General features: G+C 33.2%; 1 protein-coding gene across 5 annotated transcripts in view; it reads right to left on the minus strand.

The window, feature by feature from the left end:
• Positions 1-23,915, minus strand: part of FSTL5 (follistatin like 5) — a 323,974-nt gene that overhangs the window by 251,702 nt on the left and 48,357 nt on the right. For all 5 annotated transcript variants that reach the window (XM_026120175.2, XM_026120174.2, XM_026120176.2 and 2 more), the window contains one exon: positions 8,016-8,049. In XM_026120175.2, the coding sequence (XP_025975960.2) occupies positions 8,016-8,049 (34 nt within the window). The remainder of the gene's footprint in view (positions 1-8,015; positions 8,050-23,915) is intronic.

Here is a 23,915-nt window from a genome sequence, read left to right on the forward strand (position 1 = left end):
CAAATTCATTTGTCACCAAAAGCAACGTGGTAACCATTATAAAAACAAAAAAAGTTATTAGTGATTACTTTTCTCTTCCAGAAACAGAATGAATATGTTCTGAAACAAGACTAAATGTATGTAAATAAATTAAGTTCTCAGAAAAAAAATAATAAATAATGTCTCCGATTTTGTATTTTGACTGTTCTTATGTAATAAACTATGTAATACAGAGGAAGAATTTGCTTTGCTGCCTATCTAAGAAGAAAAATCTTTTTTTTGAGATTTGAGAGGCACAGACTGCATCTTCTGACATGCTGAATGGGTGCAAATTAACACATTTGGGATTAACATATTAGCCAATGAAGTCTAAACTTGCACATGGAATAAAATAAAGTTACTTTTGTGAAGTTTTCTGACAACTTATAGACCCTAAAATTAATTCTAAAAAATCCATTGACAATGTCTCTTATTTCTTTTATGGATGAAGATCAGCCCCTGCAGAGCTTTAGAACAGGCTCTGAACATCTGCACTACTAGGAAAGATGATGCAAGAAACCTCCCTCCTAAACTGGCTTCCCTATTTATCAGCTAAATTCAGTCATACTACATAGCCATCATATGCACTGTTCCCTACAAGCATGTAAGATGTGACCAAGGAAAGGGGAGACAGACTGTATAGCTACCATTCACATGTGATTGCACTCTGAATTAAAGTAAATAAACTGAAATATTTTCAGTTTCATAGATGGAACCACCTATGCATATCCCCAAACCTCATTTGCTGACCTGGGCACAGGACAAGGACTACTCAACAGCTATATGCATTGTTTTTCCTCCTACCTAAGAAAAAAATACAGACAGAGAGTGATAAAATGAAGGCAGTTTAGTACATTTTACCCAAAGTGCAAAATCCAAACCTCAACACAAAGTAGCATTACATATTGGACTTGCTGCAAAACAACAATTTTAGCCTCCTAAGTACCTAAGAGGTACTTAATCCATCACAAACAGACATCTCTTGAGCATATTTAACAAAAAATACTTTTGGTAAAAAAGCATCTTCTGGTATATTTGGATTTCAAATTCTAATTTTCCTTTTTGGCACATGCATACCTCTAAAGCTTTCAGAATACACATATTTACAAGCTCTAGGTAATCAGTAGGTAATGTGGTAGGTAATAAATACCTATTCTATTTCTGTTTGAGGTTATGTTTTCCAATTATTATTATTTTTTATGTATTTGTGTGTGCACACGTGCATGTGCACACCCTTTTCTCCAAGCAAAAGTTAGCCTATAAATTTTGAAGTCAAATACAATAAATGCCCATACATAGCTCTATACAAGATAACACTATTTTAATCCTTTGGTTATATTTTGCCTCAATATCCAGTTAAGGTTCTGGGGTTTTTCAATGTTAAAAGCATAAACCTTGCTTTTTAAACATCTTTATGTTTTAGCCTTTCTAGTGTGCTGATATATAACGGAGAATCACACCTGCTCAGCTTAAACTCATGTCCTCCCTTATCTCAGTTGGTTTATAGGTTCATAGATCAGGAAAGTCTTATTTTTGGTACATTATAAACCACGAGTATACATAAGAGTTTAATAAGTGTGATATCTCAAGTAGCTCTAGATTAGTGGCAGAAATAACAAATATGTCCATTTAGGAAAAACAAATTACAGTCCTGTCTCATTATTCTGAATATAAAAACAATGGCACTTTTGAATTCTTACATGGGTTATAACAACTTTGCAAAGTTTTTCAGCTGTTTTGTTTTCTGGTTATTATAACTTTAATATGCATGCTTGTCCAAGCAAGAGTGGACCTATAAACTTTGGAGCCAACATGAAGTTAAAAATAAAATCCTAAGCTGAAATAAATACATTATAAGTAAAACAACAGCAGTCAAGAAATTCCATATGAATACTGTTCACCCCAAGATTTCCATCATACTAAAACTGCAGATAATTTTCATTAATACAGAATATATATCTGTTTCAAAATATACTAAATGCTGCAGTTCTGCATTCTCTCTTTCTTTCTTGACTAAAATCAAGTAATTATTTAACTATTAAATAGTTTGAATATAATATTCAAGATAACAGCTAGTAATCCTTGCAGCATCTCCATGACCTTATATCAGTAATGAGTCTGATTAAATTACTTTACAAATACTGTGCTGTCTTAACAGACAGTTCTTAGAACTGGAACTTTTTTCAGTTAATACTATGTTTAACATTGTATAAGAAAGCCTTGTCACAAAGATGTGTAGTAAAACACAGACTTTTCTTTTAATGTATACTTTCAAAATCTGTGTAATAATATTGTTATCAAATATATTACCTAGATTTATATTGGCTCAAGTGAGAAGACAGTAAAGGTTGAAAAGCAAAATTAAATCAACACTTTATGACATTTTATGATTCCATGATTTTACTGAAACTAGTAGAAATAAATTTAGACTGATCTCTGACCTACACATTTTACTTCCTCACAATGAATTCTAGGTATGTTCAAAAATATATATTTTTTTAATTAATGGTTAAATTAAAATTATTTTAGTGGATAAGAGTTTTGTTTCTGTATAATGTGTTCTGTAACCAGACCCTAAACTGGTTCAGAAACTGGGAAAAAAATGTATTTATTTATTTAACAAATGCTAATCATGGTAAAGCCATTCCATAACAAAAAATTAATACCATTCAATTAACAACATAATGGTCACATTAAATTAATAAAATTGTATCTGTGGGTGCCTTGTAGGAGTATGGCAAGGAAAAAGAATGGCGAATTGTCCCAGTGGAACATAGAGTTGCATTTCTTATGGGAATTCTTAACTGGCAAAAGAGATATGACGCTGAGCTGACTTTGAAGGAGAATGGAATAGAGAAAAGGGAACAGTATTTGGTACACTGAAATCAGACAGTCCTCAGTCTACCTCATAAAATTGTATTCTGATTCAGGTAAGTTAGAACATAACCATAAAGAAAAGAATATTAGAACAAAGAATGTTGTAGTTCAGATATTTAACAGCTGCATTCCCAAATAAAGAACATCTTGGGACAAACACTTATTAACTTGTCTGATGTTATACATATATTCTCTAAAATACTATAAATTTTTCTGATGTTAACTGGTCTGCCAGTGTAACATACCAAAATATTAATCAATTCAGTCCAGGAGGCAAGATACAGCAGTTCCAATTCTCATCAACCTGCATAATACGTCTGTTGAAGTTTCTGAAATAATTTGAATTTAGAGTAGTATGACTCTGCAGACTCACAGGCATGATATAATGAGTCACTTGACACATTAAAACAATTGACTATGGCTAAAAACACTTTATTACTGTCTGTAATGTGACATAGGATTCATATTCATATGATATTCTACATCATAACATATACAGCTTTGTTCAGGATCAAAAGGAATAAGAGGGCCATACTGCAAGACATACATAACAGTTTGCTCACCCATTGGCATTCAAAAGCATCTTAAGACAATTCATCACTTTAAAAAAAAAAGAATAATTACATTTATTGAATTAAGGTCTTACTGATTCTGTCCCTTACTTTATTTCAATTTGGAGCACTATCTTTTCATCCCTCCTCCTTCTTGCTTCCTTTTATCTGAGCATAGAAAGAGACTACAAGAACAATCTGGAATCCTAAGCAAGGCCACAACTGTTGTGCAGGTATATTGTCTTTTTAGGGAGCAAAATGCAAATAAAATAAGTGCTGCCCATATGGTATGCTCTTTATTTCTGGTAGCTAAAGATCATAAAAGGAACAGATGTTTGCTAATGATATCAGAAAAGCCTGACAATATGTTCATAATAATAAAGAATTACATTTTTGAAACTCATCTGTGAGTCACCAATGATTTTGCATTCAGATTATTAAGGCGAGTATAAAATGAAAAGTATCAAACAGGATGAGAAATTCTGCTTGTAATTAAAATGCTGTCAATCAATACTGTCTGGTTTAGTTTTGTGTGTTAAACACATTCAAAGCCCAGATGATCAAGAGTGGCTTGCAAAAATTTGAACAATACTCTTTAAAGTGTAGTTTAACTAAACTAACATCATACAAGCTAACATTCATTTATTTACATGCACATATCTTTATTTGCAAATGCTATGAAAAGCATTTTCTTCTCAATCTCAGATGGAGTAGTTTTTATGCTTTTCACTAATTACTCTTTAAGATGCCAAAGTAGATAGCCAAAACTGGATGAGTTGTGTACAATATCATCCCGTTGTTTTTTGCAAAATGATGATCTTTTCAAAAGTACTTTTATGATTTTTGTTCTGGTAGATTTTCTCTCCCCCCCCCTTTTCTTTTTTCTCTGAGATGCACATAGTATATGGAGAATTTCTATATAGAAAATTATCTTAAATTATTAATTATCTCTTAAAAAGAAAATGATAGTACCATAACTTATACTTAAGCTTATCTGCAGAAGCAAGATTTTCAGAATAACTGTGACCAAGTTCAGCTATTGATCATCTGAACCGCTACCAGTTTACTGAAGCATTGTGTTCCCATATTTTTTCTGAGTAAAGTGCTTGAAATGGCTTTGAAGTGCAAAAACACTAGTCAGCTTTCTGATTCTTCAGAAACTATTTCCACTTTAACACAGTTTACAGTGTACCCTATTAAAAGCACCTAATAGTCTCCTAAATTAAGTATAAGCTAAGAACAAAATTATTCATGATGCTTAAATACAACACCAATTCCATTATCCCAGCCATATTTCCAATTCCATTAGAAACTGTCTAGTGTATCATACTCTGTAGGTCTGGAATTAAATGCTGTTCATTTGTCTGAAGGTGATAACATTGGGAAAGTGAGGTGAGGAGGGTTAATTTGTGACTCCAAACCAGCAAGTAACTTTTATCGAGGTTTTAGTTGGTGATTGCTTGCCCTGTTATTTTTGTGATGTGAAAGTGTATCTTTGGGGAACTGAATCTGTAATTAGATTGTGTTTTTGCTTATTAACATATACTGAAAAAACAAGTATGATTTAAATGATTGGTATTTGAACGCATAATAGGTTATACAGCACCTATTACTTTTATATCTGTACATGACTGCATGTATGCACATATAAAATAGACATATTTTAATATCTTTTCATTGCATTATATATATTTATATACTTCTATAGTTTATGTATTTATTAGTTTGCCAACGCATACTAAAACTTTTACATAAAAGCAGATTTTTTTTTTTTTTTGCTTAAACAATGTATGTACAGTTCTGCTATCCATTAAATGAAACAAGAAAGAGAATGTCACAGATCAGAGAGAGATGAGATTAGTGCAGAATAGGGTATGTTTGAGCACTGGCTTCTATGTGTGATTGACACTGTGGTTGACAGTAGAAGTAACAGATGGGAAAAACAAGTGGGTCAGAAAAACGACTGTGCAGAAGCCAAAAACTACAAAACACTACCACCACCATTACCAAAACATTAATAGGAATCAGTCTGATTTTATGACCATAAATGAAGTGACATGAGAAATTGCTGTAGATTTCTAATATAATAAAAATTATAGAATGGTGCTAGTTACTAGTATCTTGATCTTGCTGCATTCAAAAGGCATTTGTCTTTAATTCTTCTGCACTATCCTTGTCTTGTATAAATACATACTTCAAGAAGTACTGAGTAAAAATAAGATACTGAAATACTACTATCAGTAGGAATTATGAAGCACTCCAGAGCTACATAGTTTCATTTGGTAGGGATGTTTAACATGAGTTGCAATTGCTCTCTAAATTAAAAAGACGACATTTCAGAATATTGCAGGAATCTCAGAAAATGTTTTTGTCCCTTTGCTATGTATGGTAGTGTCATATGCACAAAGTGTAAGGAATATTTTTAAAATTCTGCCCTGAGAACTTGGGTATAATTTACATCTCTTACAAGAATCATAAATAGAACACAAGGCTTTCAGATACCGCATGTGAAGGATGGGGGACCATTGACAATGCAGGAATATTTATACAAAAACATTAAATTAGCATTATTTGAGCCAATCTATCCAGTACTTTAAGCAGAAAAAGTATAACATCTTACATATCATAGACAACTAATAAAATATCAATACTTTTTGAAACTTTGTAATGACAAGAAATTTAAAGAATACAAAAAGAGAACCCCCCCCCCGCAAAAATTCAGCAATTAACTGTAAGCATGTCTGCATATGTAGAAAAGTGGCGTCATTTTTCCAAAGCCTGCCCTATGCCTGAATAGTCTTTCAAACCACTGAAATCTTCTGTGTTGAACTGTCAGCTTAGACAGAGACATGCTTAGCATATAGGAAATTCAGTAGATTAAAGATGATTTCCTCTAGAGATGTTATAGACATAACTACAACAATTCTATGCAACTGAGCACCACTGCATGTTTGGAGGTAATGGATATCTCCCTTCAAGTAGTTTGACACTCTGCTTTTGGCTGTAGTTGTGAGCAATATTTCACAAGCCTTTGAAAATTATTTCTTTGATTAGTTAGCTAAACTAACAGCTAATGAACATGATGAACACTCCTAACTAGCTCATAACTAGAACATTTAATTGTTCCTCACTGCATACTGACTGAACATGTGACAACAGTGGGGAAAAAATGTCAAACACCATAATATAACTTTGAGATAATTTAGATTTGTAAAGACTGTATAATTTCAGTATCTTTCCTTGTAGAAAAAGGCTTTAAGTTCTCAATTTATCTAAAATTAACTATTCACAAATGTCTGATCTCTGTAATCTAATCTGAGTTTTCACACTCTCATATAATTTGTATTACATCATAAAGCAATAAAAGTTTTTGAACAATACATCATGGGTACACACTAAATCTCTAGATAATTCAACTTTGTATTACATTACCTCAGAAAAAAAAATGAAACTTCAAGAGAAAAGAAAGTCGTAAATCATGAACTAGGTGAAACTGAAGGTTTTCTTGGTTTATTTTGTTATGTATGTACACTCTTCAAATAAAGGACCATAGGGCCTTCAAATGCTGCAAATCATGAACAACTTCATTGCACTGACACAATTCCTCCCAAACTTCAGATTTAGCTTATCTTTAGATGCCATAGTGTGTAGCCATAGTGCAAGGGAAAGCAAGGAAATTGAGATTAATGTGATACATAAATAAGTGAATTAAGAACAGCTAATGCAGATGATATGATTAAGCACTGCCTCCCAAAGCAATACAAAAGATGTGGGTTAGTTTGTTACTTAAATTCATTTCTCCTTTCTTTTTAACCTTGACTGACATTTTTTCCTCTTCTCCTCTGCCTTTGTTTTCCTTTTCTAAGTGCATGATAGCCTACCTCCATAAGCACCTATTATATCAAGACAACAATCCTTGCACCCGTTGTATTGGCTCTGTCACCTTTAATTGCTTGCTTGGCAAATTTTCAACAAAAAGGTTTGGACTTTCTCTCTCTAAACTGATTTTGCTGGAAAGAAGCAGAAAATCCACAATCTGGGGTTCTAGATTCTTTGAATTTCCTTGATACAGAGCTGTATTTTAACCTGGATATTCTATTTCAGGTAGTGCTTACCACTGGCATAGAGTAAGGTGCAGTAAAAATATAAAAATTTGTATGCAAAAACCCACAGATTCAAGGAAGCCTACTAAGGACATGATTAATTTGCAAATAAATTGGAATCATATCCAATTACGGATTTACTGAATGGAAAGGGAAAATCTAAGGTGACTGTCCTGATGCTTCATTAATGCATAATAAACACTCAGAGTCTAATTCACAAGCTTGGTGGGAAGCCATGCAACCCATCCCATCCGTACTGCAGCAGTCAGCCTTGTTCCTCTCAAGCAAAGAGTTCCAGAAACAGTAACTTAACTGTACTTTCTACATTTCCTTCCCCTTTCCTCTTCCCTGGGTATATTTCTGTCGTTTCAAATACCACAATACTCAGTAAACACAATGTAAACAAAAATAAGTGTTAGATTTGTGTTAGCTACAGGAATCTCTACATTTTGAAAATAGTGCTTACCTTTATTTCTTGAACTTTCCTGATTCTTTTCTTGCTGCAATTCAAAAATAGAAAAAATATATATTATTTACAGCATTAATTGTCATATAAATCATGGACACAGACATCCAAACGCCACTTAGTCTAGTTCCTCCTCCTCCTTCCTGCAGAAAGCTTCCTCCGTAGCCTAATAGAAAGCTTCATCCCAGAACAAACTTAGCTGACATCTCCTCAGCTACAAGCAGATCTTCCCCCCCACACTTTTTTCCAGCTCACCTGCATCCCAGTGAACATAAGAAAATCTTCAAAGCAAATCAAAGTAGTCTTTCCTTTAGTAAAATAGCTTCAACCTGTTTTCATCAATTGTAATAACTATAATTTCTAAACCTCTTTTCAGTTATCTTCCAGTCTTTTTTTCTTTCTTTGTTGCCTAGAGCATTCCAATATCCTGTTTTAGAACCTTCTAGAACTAGGGATTTTTAACACCTCAGCTTATAACCACAGCACCAATATCCAACATATATTGACGTATTTCCAAGCAACATTTCTCTTTCCACAGCAGTATGACGCATTTGTAAGTTTTTCCACTGCAATCTCCTTAGTTGTTCACTGTGTGACCTCCTGTAGCACTGTTACCTAGACAATTATTCCTTACTTTGGATTTTCTTCAAAATACCACCCTCATGTTTTTCTCTATCAAATCATATTAGAAGGTTAACAAGAAAGGAGTCATTCCACTGAAGCAATACCACACAAAAATAGATGTCAACTTTAATGTTTAGAAAGCCATCAACTGACAAAACAGTTTATATATATATATATATATATATATATATATATATATATATATATATATATATATATAAAGTTTTCACCTTTTTATTTCTACTATACCTTTAAAAAAAATACTGGTCAGACAAGCCTTTTGGTGTTGTTTCAAATGCCATAGAAACAGGCAAGAAGAGGGCAGCATTTATATACTGAGAACTGAAATTGTGCAAACTGATGGGTACACATGAATATACTGCATATACGGAGCAGATCAGAGCCAGCTTAAGTAGGCACTGGCCTAGCCTCAGCCCAGAATATTTCCCTACCCATGCTTAATTCTAGCTCTGCCTTCTTCCCCCTACAAACCTCAGAAACTTTCCTGCGTGAACCTAAGAAACTTTTCATCATGCATGTACTGCACTACCAGAATGTTATTCTCAAAGTTTGCGAGTACTTACGGAATAAACCTGTTAATCACGCGTTGTGAGGCAGAGCTGTTTGCTATAATCACATTTTAAACGTGTTGATTGTTATTGCCATTAAGCTAATGCAGCAACAACGCATCAAAAATTATTTATGGAAAAACATTTGTTTCAAAGGTATTAACTCAAAGTGTCATGAAAAATTTGCAAGTGGCTGAAATTTCTGATTTTAATATTCTGAGCTAAAATATGAAGTCAAAACAACATTTTATTCAAAACACACAAGCATTTCCAGCCTCACGTTTCCTATAAATATGTATTCTGATAATTGTTCAGAAACCTTTTTACCATATGTAATTTTACATACAGCAGTAATTTGTCCCCAAGATTTCAAACTTTGATTTTAGACAGCAGTCCTTCAAAGAAATGCTTTTTTGTGTACTGTAAGGTATTCTTCAAATAGTTTCTTCTTTATGAGCTTCTGCCAGAAGAATGGCATACAGAGTAGGCTTAATAAAATACTTCTGAAGGTCTGTTTCCATTAAAGGATTGGTGGATTTTAAGTATTTGAAGAGAAAAAGGAAAATAGACAGCTTAGTTTTATTTTTGCTTTTGTTGCAATTTTTAAATAAGTGACATCTTGAGTGTTCTATAACCTATTGATAAAAAAAGTAAGTCTATGGATTACAATGTATGACTAATTGCACTATTTAATAGGAGCACCGTGATAACAAACCTTTGGTATTTATAGATCTATCAGCTTTGTTTAGTCTTAAATATACACAGAGTGCCCACACAAATCTAGGGAAAGAACCGAGTGTCTGCACCAATACGCGTATCTTCCCCGATTGCATTGCACCATTTTAATAGTATTTTTTCTGGTTATCAATTATTTTATAAGAGCTATCACCAACCTTTGTATGAGTTTCATGGAAAAATATCACCTGAAGCTAAGTCCGTAAACTTGAGTAGCTGCTTAAACTCTACTAAGTAGCTTAGAAATTGATGAAAGCAATAAAGGCATAATCAATAATACAAAAGTATTTTATAAATCACAGATATATAGAAATGTTTAGCTACCATTATCTTAAAATTATGAGGCCATCTAATCTACAAAAAGACAGAAAATTTTGTTTTAAGTGTTTCTCATTTTGTAAAATAATATGGCCAGTGACACAATGTTTATGTTATTCCCTGTAACCTGGTGCTACAAATGTAAGTCAATGATTTTTTTTTCCTATTGATTCAAAAAGTAGAAGTATGCCAAAGCTGTACCCATCTGGAAAGTACATTTTCAAAATTCTACTTAACTGTGTTAAATAGATTAAGAAAAAGAACAATTACAGATTTGAAAATGTAATTCTGCCTTTATTGTCGATAACATATGGTATACTAGATTGTAAAACATTTCCACATAGATGTAGTGTTTTCTAATTACAATGAATAGTATTTTCTGAAATATAAGATACTATATGATAGGTTAAACTTCAAAGTAAATCTAAAGTTCTGATTCTCATGCCACACTAGTTTTAGCATTGCTTAATTCCTTTGACATTTCTTTTTCAACTACAGTCAGCATTTGGTTTAGAAGATCTCAAAAGTACTTTCTTTTGGTTTTCACAAAGGATAATTTGTTCTCATATTCATTTTATATCTTTTTAGAGGTCAGAGGGTGAAACTTAGACTTTGCTCTAACAAGCCAGTGCAAACTCAGTGGAATCTTATTCATTTTAAGCAGGTTCTGCCAGAAAAAAAAAAAAAAAAAAAAAAAAAAAAAAAAAAAAAAAAAGAGCTTTAGAGCAAATCTTTTTTTCCCCTCCCTTTAAGCTTGCAATTAGAAAGAATGGAAATTCTTCTGACAAAGCTGCCAGGCGCCAGGCCTATAATGTCTGGTGCTCAGAGTACAATAAGTAGATTCTGAAGACTTAATCCAAGCATTGATTATTAAATCACAGTAGCCTTGCAGAAAAGAAATCTTAAAAAACAAATCTTGGTTTCAAGGGAGAAGGATAGAACACTAAAAAGGAAAAGAAAGACCTTTTGAGGAGAAGAAAGAGCATAACAAGTTGGGCAAAAGTTAGGAGGGGAAGGAAAATGACTCGGATGAAATTCTAAAATCAGAAAAATTAGACTTTTTGAACCATGTTCAGATTTCAGTGTTCCCATAAAAAGAAGTTTCAAGGAAAGAAAGCATTAGCTGGAAATATCTTTTATTTTCTTTAACGACCTAAATTTCAGCTGAAAATTTTTGAGCAGCTTTACGTGGCTCTTTCTTACTTTTCTCAAAAGGCCATGAATTTTAGTTTTAAGCTACAATTCAACCTACTAAGAAAACCTTTGCTAGCAGATCATATACCAGCCTGTGTGCAATACACCTTGTGCCAGGAAGACCCCTAGTACCAGCAAAGCACACTCAGAAGAAGAAATAGGTAAGCCCCAAGTTATTTCAGGACTATCCATTTATTTTAGTGCAGCACCTCTGAATTGTGAAATTAACCTGGCTAGCAGAAACCTGCTATAATATTAGAGCTTTCAAATGAAAACAGAGTTAAAAATATAGAAAAGAAACTTTTACTGGAAGTGCATAAATACAGTCCTTCTTACCTGAATCCAAGTAAAAGATATGTTTATCTTATTAAAAGATACAAGTATGAGAATTAAGTTAGGTAGAAACCACAAAGCAGCAATAACTTATGTTAGTGGGAAAATGTTATTAGCACTTATGACTTAGCAAAATTAATTTTATATGTTCAGGGAAATAGGAACTGCTTTGCCTGGTGGGGAAAAAGAAAAAAAAAAAAAAAAAAAAAACACTCTTCTCAAAGAGTTCCTTCACTAAATTTCCTTTTCTCCTCTAAAGGCAGGAAGTGGCAGAGTCCTGGGACAGGGGGCAGGTAAGCAAGCAGTACTTTATCATGACAAATATTTCTATTTGCATTTGTACAGTATACTAGGGTTCTGATGCTGTCCTGAAAAGAAATTTCCACACATATTCCATTAGCAAATAAATGTAAATGTGCAAGTATTGTTGTATTATCATGCTAGGTTTGTAAAAACACTGTGGTGTGGAAGAGTTAATAGAGCTGCTATACACACATTTATGCTATTCCACTCTTCTATTGCATTGGGATATATAAGCAAAACATTTTCACCTCATTTGTTAACAATCAAAGAAATATTTACCGTTATTATATATAGATATATATTTACTGTTAAAAAAAAAAAAGATTATGTGAACCACAGTGTTATATTATTATCCACTGCTATAAGACATCTGTAAGCAATACAAATCATTCTGCATCCCAGGATTTTTGTTCTGCTTCACTATACCTAAACAGTTTTGAATCTAATACTCTCCAGTCCAATTAATCAGACAAGTTGCATGGCTTTGCATCATTTTATGTTGCATCATACTGTATCAGTCTCATGAAATGTATCAGTGCAGAACATGTTAGAACTGTAAAGAAGCCTTGTGTGTCCAACAGACTGCGTTCAGTGCAAACTTTTCGAAGCACAGCGAATGAAAGTGGAGAAAATGTCAAATTTTCCACTATGTTTGTGAGCGAGAAAAGATCATGGATGGCTGATCACATAAATTGCTATTCTGGCAAATCATGAGTTATAAGCTACTTGCAGTATATCTCAAACCCAGCTCTGTAAAGAAACTGATTTAAATACACAGAAATGCTTTTGCAATGTAAAAAGTTCCCCTTCTCATGGTCTTTTCTCTGTCTTAATGCACAAATAACATCCATTTCTCTTAAAAACATCCTGACATTCTGACAATATTGTTGGTCATCTGTGACACATTTAGTAAGTAATTTGGACATGGTTTCAAGTTTTAGTTAGAAAAAAGGCTTCCTATTGGCAACAAGGAGAGTTGAACAGGATGGTAAAACAGACTCTCAGAGATTCCACAGAAGGCACACAGATATTCATTAAAAAAAGAAAAGAAAAAAGAAGTACAGAACTGATCTGTACGGGTAAATAATGTTCTTGGACTACCAAAATTCACTAGGCCATTTTAGAAACAGTAAACTTAATTTCTTAGCCCCACTGAAATGTGTATTTTGTGCATTCTGTGCATTCTATTAGTTTTCATGTTGCTGCTTTTCCCCTTTCTAGATGGAACACAGTTGGCATTTATAAACCATTTAGAGGTTACCTGTAGAAGCACATTGACTTCCAATTAATTGTGTGTTCTTAAAAAGCAAACATACTTACTGTATCCAGAACCTTGCTCATCTGTCTGCCTGAGTCATCTGTCTGGATTCTAGACATCTATCTGCCAGAGTGGGCTAGTGATAAAGAAGGGCCATATTTCTTTCTTGCAAAAATCTAAGGCAAACTGTTCTTGTACATATTGGCTGTATGTAAAAAGTAACTGCTGAATTAATAATATTCTTAAAATAAACAAAGCGCTAATTAGTCTAAAACATACTGTAGATTGTCCTTGATATGTGAACAAATTAAAATTATTTAATAAACATAAACCACTAATTAACAAAATTGTGATGGAGAGGGAGTGTAAACTTATTTGCTTGATTAACATTTTATAATGAAAATTTATCATCAATCATATCGTACAATGTAATTAAGATGCAGAAAATTACTTTTGTGTTCATTACATTTAATGTTCATTCTGCATTCTGCAGTAGGGGTACTTTGTTACTACATATTAACTTTTCTGATCAATTATGAGAAATAGTTGGTATTAAAGATAATATTTCAGTGAGAGAGGTAACAAGATAATATATTTCTACTATGTTAAAAAATATATAAGCTAAGGTAGTTGAACAACAACATAATAGCTTATATTAATACAATGACTGTAATTGAAAGAGATCTAGATTATGTATGTATAGATTTTTTTTTTTTTTTTTTTTAATTTCTGGATAAAATAGTAGTATGGTCTCTACTGGTCTACAGCCAGTAGAGATCAAGAGCACCACATAGCCCACAACAATTTCGTAAAGTGTTTTGAGAATAAATTTGGTTGATGACATTATGCTGAACATTTATGTTTCAGGAAGTTTTACAGAATCAGACTTCATCGCAAACTCACATCAACTGCACTACAGTTGCAATTTGTACTCAAAATGCATGCAAAGCAGCAATGATGCCTACATTTGTAAATCTGTTCTGACAAGTAGCAGTAGGCAAGGCCATGCCTCCACCTAGGACAGTAAGAAAGAAAGAATAAGCAAAATGTGATATATTTTCCTGCTACTCTTGTCAGAGCTCTACAGTAATCTCCTATAGGCTGTTCTTGGATAACTAACATCACATGAATGTATGATTGCATGAAGGAAGCCAGATGCAGAGCAAGGCGGCTAGACAGAAACAAGGGAAAATACAAAGGTGTGGAAGGTCTTTGCTCAGAATTAATGACATTCGCAGGATTAGGCGTTACCAGATATTACAGTCTTACAGTAATACAGAGGACTCTGGACTAGACATGGTAAATCTTGAAGTCATAAGGTACGAAGCCTTATGAAAGGAACCCAAAAGTATTTGGGAAGCCTAGACACAAGAGTGAAAGAATTGGAGGTGGGGGGAGGGGTGTACCAACCACACACAGCTGGAGAGACCTGTGAAGTCTAGCAATTTCCATCTTGATTGCCAACTTAGATCCGTGAAGAATACAAAGAAGTTTACATCATGGCAGTCCCAAAAAGGGGAGCATGAGGCAGTTGTTCTGCTTTGTATGCAGCTAATTACAACCCTCCAAAGCAAAGAGGAAGCAGAGAAGAAATTAAGATATTAAGCATATTGTCTATGCTTATATGGTTTTGAGGAAAGTTATCCCAGATCAGGCTTCTACATAGCATGCCCTTTCTCCTGTCCACTTTCCATCCACAGAAGTTCAACACTGAGGCTAATCCAGTTTTTCTACTCAGGCATGTCTGACTGCCTTAGAGCAAATCACCTAGATGTGCTAGTATTGCACATACTACCTTTATCAGCCTTGGCCCATGTAAGACAGAGCAGAAAAAATGTTGGTCATTGAAGTGGAGTAATTGCTCTGGGCTGAAGTCACCTGCTAACTCCTAACTCAATGCAGTTGAAACTGAAGGAAAGTAGCTGCATGCTAATGTCAGAGTAACACTACATAGACCAAACAGACTTCTGGAAACCTGATTATATTCTACAAATAATATTTCTTTCCAAAAAGGGTGAGGAGAGAAAGATAAATATATTTTAAAAACAAAGGTTCTTCTGGTAAGCTTCCTCATGCAGAATTGTTGATGATACATGGAGACCCATTTCCTAAGACTGCTGCCTAATGTTAAAAGACCTATGTGCAGCAGGTTGCAAATAGCTCCCAAGGGAACTAAGTACCCTCCATGGAATTAGGCCTATATGCCCTGATGAGTACTGTAGCTGAAAAGAAGCTGAGAAGTAGTTTCGATTTTAATCTTGTCTTTAAATTCAAGGATCCTCATTTCACTAAATCATTGCTTTTTAGTAGGGTCGTAAAGTACTTATCTATTGTCTTTTTATTTCCAAACTTTATCTAGTCCAAGAGTACTCTTTAGGATTCTATAGGCCCAATGAAGCTGTGAACAAAGGCCAAATACAGTCTCTCCCTATTTTACTGAAGCAGAGAAGGGCCTGCATTCCAGATTTTGTATAATTAAAATGGAAAAAAAAATTCATGTTGACTTTAAGGCACAATTCTTCCTTAATGCTTTAATTGTTAAAATACTTAACACATGGTTTAAATAGCAGACAAGGTATACATTGAAACATATATAGAATACTGCTACTACCACCAAAATATCAGTTGCTATACTGAAGAAAGTATAACTTTGTGTCATCAAATCCGGGCTACAATGATACTTAGCTAAGTAGGAGGAGCTATTAACATTTCATGAAAGGTGATTATACAAATGTATATTATTACTTCACATTTTGCATTAAAATTTAAATGCGCAGTCATTCAATGTAGAACTACATTTCCCTGTATGGGCAGCAGCAGTGAGAAAGAAGTGAGATAAGTAAGAAAGAAGTGAGACAACATAGGAAGGCTGATGGCGTGCTGTAAATGAATATACCTATCTCTCTATATAAGCAACAACAATATGCAGTGTATATTTTTATTTTGGAATTATCTGAGGACATTCCAGATTTGAGTAGACAAAGAAAAGGGAAATAGATATCTTAGCTGTAATATTTTACCATACTGAATTATCACTTGAAATTCTGGGAGACAGACCTTAATGGGTATTCAATTACCTTCCCATATGCGTGAGTTCCTAAAACTTCAGTACTCTCACAATTACTGAGAAGTATTATATTTCCTGACAATATAGTGTTATTTTTTCCACCAAAACAGTGCAGATGGATTTTAGCTGCACAATTCCCATTGACATTAATGGGAGTAATTTGCCTAAAAACCCTATTCTGTTTTTAAAATTTCAGAGATGGTTTTTAAGTGTAATTTTCTAAAGTGTAATTTTCTCAAAGCCACATAATGTGCATTGCATTTTATTATTCAGCCTGTCTGAATAATACAGATCTTATCTTTCCTCTTTGCAAAATTTTGTCAAGATAAAAGGAAATCTGCAGGAAGAATGATTATTAGAGAGTATAGATATGTCAGTGTCAATATCAATTACATTCTTACAAACCAAGAATGCAAGTAATATTTAGTCTGCTTCAGGACATAATTGTGGATAAAATAGTATACCTACCAGTATTGATTAAAACACTATGCTGAGAATTTTCTAGGAATAATGTGTTGTTTCTACCAGTCATCTTACAAGGGCACATAAAGTAGGGTTGAAAAGGAAAAAGAAGTTCATAATATGAATATTAATCAGTTGCATCTGCCCTTTTGTAAAGCATAGAACATATATGAGGAATATGCTCATCCTAACCAGAGATTCCATAAGAGATTATGTTACATTACCCGCTGTGTGACATTTAGGAAATAAGAACAGAAAATTAAGATTTTTCTATTGAATCTTGGAAAATTCAAGATTAGTTCAGTACTTAATTGCTGCATATGAACTAACTCTCCAAAATTAATTATAAACTAGAGCTATATACACTACAGATATACCAGCAATAGGTTACAGTCTCCCTACTATGAAGCAGATAATTAAAAAAAAATACAATATTAACAATTAGATTAGGACATCAGATATTTACTGAGTTGTTATTGAGGCTCCCTGCTTTAAAACAAAAACAAAAACTGTACTTAAAGACATCTATTTTTCTTCCCTGTCCCAACCTATTACTTAAACCTCCTAAACTAGCAGAGGCAACTAAAATAATATGTTTGGTTTTTACAACAGGCTATGAATGATCTGTATTGCAAAAATGTCCAGGTAATGATTCAAAAATCCTGTCAGTTTCTTAATATTTTCATTATGCTTCATTTTGATGACTTTTTAATAGCAGCTGCACTTTCTCTATCAAACTTCCATGTAGTTCCATCCTTGAAATTTGACCAGTCTTTGTAGCATCCATATTGGTGGCCAGATTCTTTCTTAGTTTCCCAGTGATGTCACATAGTTAATCAAAAGAAAGGAGACTCAGAAGCAGATTGGTTACTTATAAACTCCACATTATATATACTATTAAATGGAGAAAATGAATGAATACCAGAGGTTCTTTCATTTCATTATACCTAATGATGGAATATGAAGCAAGAAGCAGTCATTGTAGGGAGAAGCCACATGTATCCAAATGGTAAAAATCTGTGGTTTAGTAATTGTTAATAATAAACTATCAATGGGAATGACTTGAAAATATTAAGGATATAGAAAATCCATACAGACTTGATTTTTTTTTTTTTTTGAAAGATATACTTTAGTCAAGTCCAGTTATAGGAGGGAGGAAGGTATATCAAGATAAATGGGAGACCTTTACACAGAAAGTCAGACTGAATAATACAGTGATCTCTCAGACAAAAAAAGAAAAAGAAAAAAAAAAGAAAAAAAAAAAAAAGAAAAAGCATCAGGACTCGCCTTCTGTAATTTGTAGTATCAACTTGTTGTATGACAGTAATTACTATTCATTTCAAAGGGCTTTTCTACCAGCAGAATTTTCTCATGTGAAAAAGCAATGCAGAAATTCAAATGATGTAACACCAAAATAACGTTAATTAAAGCCAACAATGGAAAATGGTGACAAAATGCATGTCAAAAATTTTGATAACCAAAAAAAGTTAACTAAATTCTACCAAAATAATACAATATCAATTGTATTATTGTAATACTTGCATTGATGTAGAAATACAATGTTTGAGTAAGAGTAATAGAAATTAATAGCATTTCCATGCATTCTCTGTAGATGGTAGAAGATTGTGCCAATGACTTGAGGAGAGTGTTGGATTTTACTTTTCTTTAGAAATTACAGTTTGAATTATAGATTGTTTATTCCAGGTTGTGTACCCAGGACTGTAGGTTAAACAGGAAACAAATGACTGATAATTTTGGTTTAGTTTGTTTTCAGGGGAGAGGGGAAATAGAAGGAACAATCTTGTTAGATTTTTCTTATTTTGAATCAATATTTTGTTAAAATGTACTGAGTAGGAGAATTCCCCCGAAAAATAATTAATTGATAGAATTAACAATGAACAGATCATTAAAACAGCTGTGATTAATATCATGTAATGATTAAAGATATATTTATTGCTGTTATACCTGTTTCAGGAAGTACAAACAGTCTGTACTGATATTTAACAAGCTACATTAAATGAAAACTTAGAACTGCCAAAGAACTGAGAAAACACTTCTAGTGAAACAATAATTGCTTGCTTATTTCCTTGATGACTTTCAGCAAGGTCAAATAGAAACACTTTTTTGTTATTAAAGTTGGGAGATCTTTAATTTTTATATTTCAGATTTTAATGTTCCATGTTCTTGAAAGCATCAAAGCATAATCATACCAATGCATATCAGACCATGGAAATAGGCAGAAACATCTTTTAGTTAAACTCTCATTATACTATTCCTTTTCTTTGTGTGTCAGGCCTGAACAGTTATCAAAACCTTTTAGGTTTTTAATGGGCCTCCTAGGTGTAGCCCCAAAATTTGAAAGGCAAATAAAACTGGTGTTTGGGGGCTTTGCAGCGAGTGGGTGGATGGAATTGTTCTTATTTTCTTAGGAAAATAAATTTGAAACTGAAAGATATTGATTTCTCTTATTTTTTGGTTGGCTAGATTTGAGCATAATGATGGATTTAGTACTCTTTTCTGAGAGGACTTCTGTCAGATAAGTTATTAAAAACAAATAGAACGCTCCAGGCTTGGACTACTTATATGGTCCCAAAAATAAATATAAAAGTGGAAGAGTAAAAATAACATGTCATGCCAGCTATTGAAATCTTACCAACTCACCAAACCCAGAACTGAAGACATCTTGAGGTAAACATAGCCTACTTAAATAACCAAGGTCCACAAGGAAAGAGAATAGAAGCTTATATGACTTTGTTACTGATATTTCATTTCGTAAACAATTGAGATAAGCCATGGATTAAGTTTTACAGTTGCAAAACTCTCAAAAGGAAAGATTGTTAAAGAAAACAAAATCAAATATATTTAAATTCTAGCTATCTTTCTTACCATGGCTTCTTTGTGAAGTTTTCAAATGAAAAATTTAGAAAGGGTCAGGAAAATAAACCTTGGGGAAATACCTTAGAGTATTAGAGCAAATACTTCTACTGCAAAATAATAAAAGCCATGGTTCACCTAAAGTATACTTGGGTTGCTTAACTTGGCATCTTGGTAACATGAAATCAGGACAGTTGATACTGTAAAAGCAAGAAAGACATAGTAACATTTCACAAAACATGGCTTTATCCAAAACGTATCAGATTTGTGCCCACAGTGCACATCACACTCTCAGTAAAAATATCACAGTTCAAATTTACTATAATATTTAAACTCATTAAAAACCTAGGTATGAAAATATATTAGTGGAGAATGGTTTTCTATGGGAATGTATTTTTGCATGAGTATTATGAAATAAGTTGTTGAAAAATACAAGTTTGTGAACAATATTTTTAGCAGACAAATAATGTTAGCATGCCAAATAATGATACTAATATTTTATATTAATTTTGATGTGTACCATGTATGTGTCTGTGAGTAAATGGGCTTGTTATATTTGTTTTTGCAAAAATAAAGTAAGAAATCTACTAAGAGTTGGAGAATTGCGTAGACCATTCTTGTAGCCATACAGACATGGAAGGGTAAAAGAGAATTGATCATGCTATATATTTGCATTGAACATTTCAGAATACTAGATGCTACTAGAAAAAAAGGCAGAAAAAGTGAAAGCCTCCAGAAGCTGAAACTAGATAAACTTGATGCGGAAAGAGGGATCTTCAAAGGAAAGTAGAATTTTTCTTTGAAAGGATATGTCACTGTGTTTTATGTCAGAAGCTCTCTGATGTCACTGATTAATCTTATAAGCATACAACTGCTTTATTCTCTGAGTTTTTACAGTATGAAATCTTATTTAAGCTCTTTATTTCACACAAATTATTCTTTAGCTCCTCAATTCAATTTTTGTTCCCGGCATTGATTCAGAACCTCCAAATCAATACAGCTACATGAAGAAACTATTGTCCGGTCCTCTGGAGGGCTCTATCTCACCATTACTTATGGACTAATATAGCCGTATTCCTGCCCAACATTTGGTCATGATGATTTCTGCCACCGATGGAAGCAGCCTGAGTAAATCAAGGTGGGAGTGGATTCATAATTTTTAATGGGGCCAGACACTTGCAACCAATATTGTTTTATTTTCATTATGAACTATGGTCTTAGAAGCATTTTTGTGTAAACTTGGTATTCAGATCAGGTTAAATCATCATAATAGAGCAGCAAACCCATCAATTAAGTATTTTCAAAGGCCACCAAATAAGTATTGCAAAGAGTTTCTACAACTTTGATTGACTCATGGTTTTCTCAATATGGTCCATTCTTGTAATTTTTTTCTAGATTGCCTCACAACACATTTCACCTTAAATGACACAGAAGTCTTACTCCTAATGACGAAAAGACCAAAAGTAGTGTTCATATGTTAAGATGCAACATGACAAAAACATTCCTACCACATACTAAAAAAGAGGCAGAGAGACAGCTAAAATTATTGTAGGGGAATCAAACACAAAAGAAATATCAGAGAAAAATTTATGAAGCTACACAAAGAACTAGATGGTATTTTACATTTGCTAAAAGTTCAAGAAAAAAGGTTTCAAAACAAAATCCCATTTTCCAATTTTCATGTGAAATCAAGTTAAAGGAGTTAGAGACTGGAGAGGTTTTTTTGTTTTTTCTTTTTTTTTAATCTCAAACATCTGTAAATGAAAATAAACTTTTAAAGACATTGTGTTTACTTTTTTTGGAAAAATGATTAGGACAAATTAACCAATGAAGAAGAAAGAGTTAAAACTCCTGAGGCATTTTCCTAGTGTTAAGAAGGAACACTTTTCTGAAGTTGCTTTTCTGCCACACAAATACTGAATGTCTGTTCTTCAGGATGTTTTAAAATCTAGATATCAACAAGAGACACAGTTTTAAAATCAAATATTTAGTCAATCTAACTGGAGTTGGTTTAAAAGGAATCTAATTCTATTTTATAATCAGGCAATGTAATTTACAGTTTTTAAACAAAACACTATTATTTTATGCCAGTGCTGCATTTACTCAGTTGACAATATAATACTGTATAGCTGCAGGTCTATTGGTGTTTAAAAAACAAATGTTTGAAGCACATAATTCCTCTCATTTCAAAACAGAATTTAATTAGCTAATTATAATCAGAAAAGTGAGAAATAAACCATGTATTAAGTGGATTGTTATTTTTTTTTAAATGATGAAGCTAAGATACATCCCAGTTTGTCTACATACCAATAAGGCTGATTGCACTTGCCACTATTATAACCTAAGTTCATCATTCTGTAATATTTGTATACTGATTCTGCATATTATTTTTCACATTATAAGCACTGTGTATACTACGGGACATGACTTTCACTTTAATGAACCAAGCTAAAAAAGTTACTTATGTAAACACATCACAGAAGTCTAGTATGTACACTAAGTTCTGCAGTTCATTTAGTTTGTATATTTACTTCTCCCCTATGCTGTTCAAGTTTCCATATTCCACATAGGTTCATAAGCAAAAAGTCGAAACAAAGGATAAGTAAATATATTTCTCTGCACTCCTCTTGCACCGGGAAGGCCTACATGTGTCATCATCTACTAGATAACGCAAATAGGTATTAAATCCTTGGGAAAAAAATGACTGAAAAAGAGAAGCAGTGGTAAAGAACAAGTTAAAAAGTTTGTCTGATAGAAAAAAGAATTAGAAGAGCTTGAATTATAAGCAGAATAGCCTTGAGGATCTGAAGAATAAGATGCAGCAAGGAAGGAGTGGGGAAAAAAAGCTGGAACGCATAAATTTATGTAGCAATAACCACTCCAACTCTCTGGCATCTTTCATAACCTTAGAAATCCAATTTGTGCAAATGGGAGCAGGAGCAAAGCATCCCCAGCTTATATACAAACCAAATCCCTTCCAGCCTTGTTTTGCCACTGATTGTAATTTGTGATTATGATTTGCCATTGTAATATAATACGAAAAATATATTCATCAAGAATATGATATCATAGTTGATATCAGCATGATATGGATCGTATTTGCATCAACCCCAATTATATCAGGAGGGCCTAAAGACCATTATTTCATCTATTCAGAGGCTAACTGGCAATCTAATTTCTAGAAAGCAATGTGAGAAGGCCAAGTTGAGTAAAGTAAAAGATAATCTGATTAACTCCATATAACACTACTTTATATTTTAGTCTTTGTTGGCAGCATATGCAACATGTATATGACACATGAAATTAAAAAGCCAATGCTAATTAAAAGCTAGATCATACATGTGGATCTCATCATCCCTTAAAACAACAGGATGAGATTAACCTTTTCCACAACAGTGATTTCCAGTGTCAGGAACACAGAAGAAAAGTACAGCAAGAGGTTCAGTGCAATAGTAAAGATGTACCTCTTCTCCTCTTCTAGCCCCGCAGACTTCCTGAGTAAAAGTTTACTTTTGCTAGGTTTGCTAATGAGTTGGCAATGGAAGCATCAGCAGACAGTGCAATACAAAAACTTTACGCTTCCTTTAATTCCAGACTTGGACATTCTTTTTCCCTACACAGAATGCCTAGGAATTGAAAGAAGCAATGTAGAAGAAGTTTTACAGAGAGATTTTATAGGTGTCTTTCCTAAGATTCTTTCAAAAAATACTTTATGTGGTGAGAAATAGCATAAATAACATGTTTAGTTGATATCAGCTTATTTATATGTAATGATTGTAACAGGACTTAAAAAAAATGCTACACCTTTGAATACTATTGCTCATAAAGAGTCAGAAGATTAGAATGCAAGATATTCTCCCTGTCCCTGAGAAAAATCAAAATAAAAAATTAAGTTTTATACAACTTCTTGACAACAGTTAGACACAGGATTAAGGCCAAAAAAAAAGTTACTTAAATGAAATCCTGGAATTTGCATAGGGCATAGATACAGGGTTTAGGGACCCTCAGAATAAAGAGAATTCACATGTTACTTTAGAACTGACAGCAGCATTGATATGCTTAAGGAAATCTCTGTTCTTAATCTTCAGAATTCACTGCTGCATCCTACTGCAACAGATTTTTTCCTCCCTATCTCTCTTGATTTAGGACAGAGAATTTAAGAG

This window comes from Dromaius novaehollandiae, chromosome 4, assembly GCF_036370855.1.
Source record: "Dromaius novaehollandiae isolate bDroNov1 chromosome 4, bDroNov1.hap1, whole genome shotgun sequence".
NCBI lineage: Eukaryota > Metazoa > Chordata > Aves > Casuariiformes > Dromaiidae > Dromaius > Dromaius novaehollandiae.